The sequence below is a fragment of the Electrophorus electricus genome, chromosome 5, assembly GCF_041902795.1.
Source record: "Electrophorus electricus isolate QZ-2024a chromosome 5, ASM4190279v1, whole genome shotgun sequence".
In the NCBI taxonomy this organism is placed as follows: domain Eukaryota; kingdom Metazoa; phylum Chordata; class Actinopteri; order Gymnotiformes; family Gymnotidae; genus Electrophorus; species Electrophorus electricus.
The window spans coordinates 6,107,500-6,110,085 of record NC_137501.1 but is presented as its reverse complement, the minus strand read 5'-3'; the positions used below and the strand labels follow the sequence as shown (position 1 = coordinate 6,110,085).

The window sequence follows — 2,586 nt, the reverse complement described above, 5'->3', positions numbered from 1 at the left end:
TTTCTGCATTTGCAATTGTCGCTTCAGCATGAATGTTTAATGCGCTTCCATTGGCGTGCGTTTTAATAAAAGCATTAATTAAATCACACAAAGAGAACCACACAGACATATTTCTCTTAGCAATTATAATGTTTGGCGTATAATATAATAAAGCATAATATCAATTATAAAGCAAAACGGGAGTCATTTGCTGCGAACATATCTTAGTCCTCAGCGCGTTTATCAGTACTTCTCTTAACAAACTTTACAAATTCCACCGTAAATCTTTAATCTATTATGACACTCAGATTCAATAACACTTCAAAAAATGATCTGAAATATGCTATATATTTTATCACATAAGAAGCATATAATTAATTTTAAAGATTTGCCTATTCAAAACCTTTTCCTGGTTATTTTTTCTCTACAGATATTTGGAGGAAGGACCTGAAGCAGGGACGATCGACAGCTGTTGTTTTTCAGCGTGTGCTTGCCCACTAGCTGGGTTCGTGTCCTTTCCCTGCTGTGTGTGCTTTTGCGTTTACGTGTCTTTGCTACCCTTGACCTGACTGACTGAAGTATCACCATGTTGTGGACTCTTCTGTTGGCTCTTGTCCTGTTGCTGGTACTGCAGACACAGTTATGTGTCTGCCTGCAAGAGCTCAGATCCTCCACAACCTCCGGGAGCTCCGGGAGCTCCGCGACCCCTGCTCAGATCCCGGACGCTGCCGTCTCTCGACGCCTGCCAGGGGCCATCATCATCGGGGTACGCAAGGGTGGCACCAGGGCCCTCCTGGAGATGCTCAATCTCCACCCAGAAGTGGAGGTGGCCAAGGCTGAGATCCATTACTTCAACCTGGATGAAAACTTCCGCAGGGGATTGGACTGGTACCGCGCCCAGATGCCACTCACCCTCCCCGGGCAGGTGACCGTCGAGAAGACCCCTGGCTACTTCACGGCACCACTGGCTCCAACCAGGATGTGGTCGGCAAATCCCGCAGTGAAGCTCCTCCTGATTGTCCGCGACCCCGCCGAGAGACTCGTGTCAGACTACACACAAGTCCTGCACAACCGCCTGCAGCAGAACAAGCCATACCAGCCACTGGTGGAGCTGCTCTTGCATCGAGGCCGCATTAACCCAAGCTACAAGGCTCTCCAAAGGAGCCTCTACCATCACCACCTGGCTAGGTGGCTGGAACTTTTCCCCAGGGAGCAAATCCACATCGTGGATGGAGAGGCACTGATCCAGGATCCATTCCCCGAGCTCCAGAAAGCAGAGAGGTTCCTGGAGCTTCCGCCACGGATAACACCAGAAAACTTCTACTTCAACACAACTAAAGGGTTTTACTGCTTGCTGACAGCAGGGCATGACAAGTGTTTGGATGACTCAAAAGGGAGACCCCATGCTCCCCTCAGTAACAAGGCATTCCAGAAGCTCTGTAAATACCTCAGGGAGCCCAATCAGATCTTCTTTAACATGGTTGGCCAGACCTTTGATTGGTGCTAATGAAAGGTGATCTGCTGCGGAAGGTCTTGTCTGTTCAAAATTCTGCACACTATTTGCCGTTTGACTGAAGTAACATCTACACGGTGGTATGCTTTTCAAATCTTTTAAAAATCGTGAGCTGAACTGAAAAAGTGCAAGAGCGCTAATATGAGCAACTGAATGTCATTCTGGACCAGGGCTCCCTCTGGTGCTGGTTGTGTGAAACTGCAAAAGACTGATTTGTAGATTCAGATGCAGTGCTGGGCACATGCTGTTGATTGCAAGTTTGAAATGTAAATAGAAGTAGCTATAGAACACAGGATGCAAATGTACTTCCTGCTGCTCTTTGTAAAAAAAAAGTTGTAAAAAGTATGACTGTAAATCATGATCATTAAAGTTCAATTGTTTTTCATCTTTCCTATTCATAACGCTAATAATGTGTAATAATTTGAAAAGTTCTTTGAATCATTTTAATAGAAACTTTTCTATATTTTCTATATTTTTCTTAATTGTCTCCTACAATGGATATTTTATGATGACTGTATGCACTATAGAAGTTTTTTTTTATCCATAAATGAATGTACACAAACCTCCAACAAAATATTAAGAAACGCAAAATTTCAAATGCCGTCAAATATTCTCACTGTGACATTGGTCAATAAATCTGTGGAGAGAATATTACATCAAAACATGTAAGTGTAAATCAGAATGCAATTTACCATGCTTAAACTATAACAAACAGCCTACCGTTTAAACAATGGAAGAACCAATGTGCTTTGCATTTCAATACAGATACTTTTTAAACTGCAACTCTTCCTGACTCATAACAGTCAGGTCACCTCTCTTTCCCAACCCCCCCCCCCCCCCCCCCCCCCCCCCCAGATATCTAGGTGACCTGGCAACGTGAAAAAGGAGCGTTTATATGCTATGCACAGCCGATGACGGATCTCTGTCCGAAACGTCCTGTTACTCTGGAAACCTTGTGTAGTTCACTACAATTTTAAGTATCTTTACACCTCTTACTTCAGCACACTGCAGTTACTCACCTTGGATCGTCTTCGTTCAGCGGTTCAACAGTCCTCTTATTCTAAAGGACTAAGAACTAGCAAAGATGTGGAGGG

The 2,586-nt window shown here is 44.1% G+C and overlaps 1 protein-coding gene across 1 annotated transcript; it reads left to right on the top strand.

Annotated features, from left to right (window-relative positions):
• Nucleotides 1–565: 565 nt before the first annotated feature.
• Nucleotides 566–2,319, top strand: hs3st1l2 (heparan sulfate (glucosamine) 3-O-sulfotransferase 1-like 2). Its single transcript, XM_027023150.3, has one exon. It carries the CDS (start codon nucleotides 566–568, stop codon nucleotides 1,484–1,486), a length of 921 nt encoding a protein of 306 aa, XP_026878951.2. The 3' UTR covers nucleotides 1,487–2,319.
• The last annotated feature ends 267 nt before the right edge of the window (nucleotides 2,320–2,586 follow it).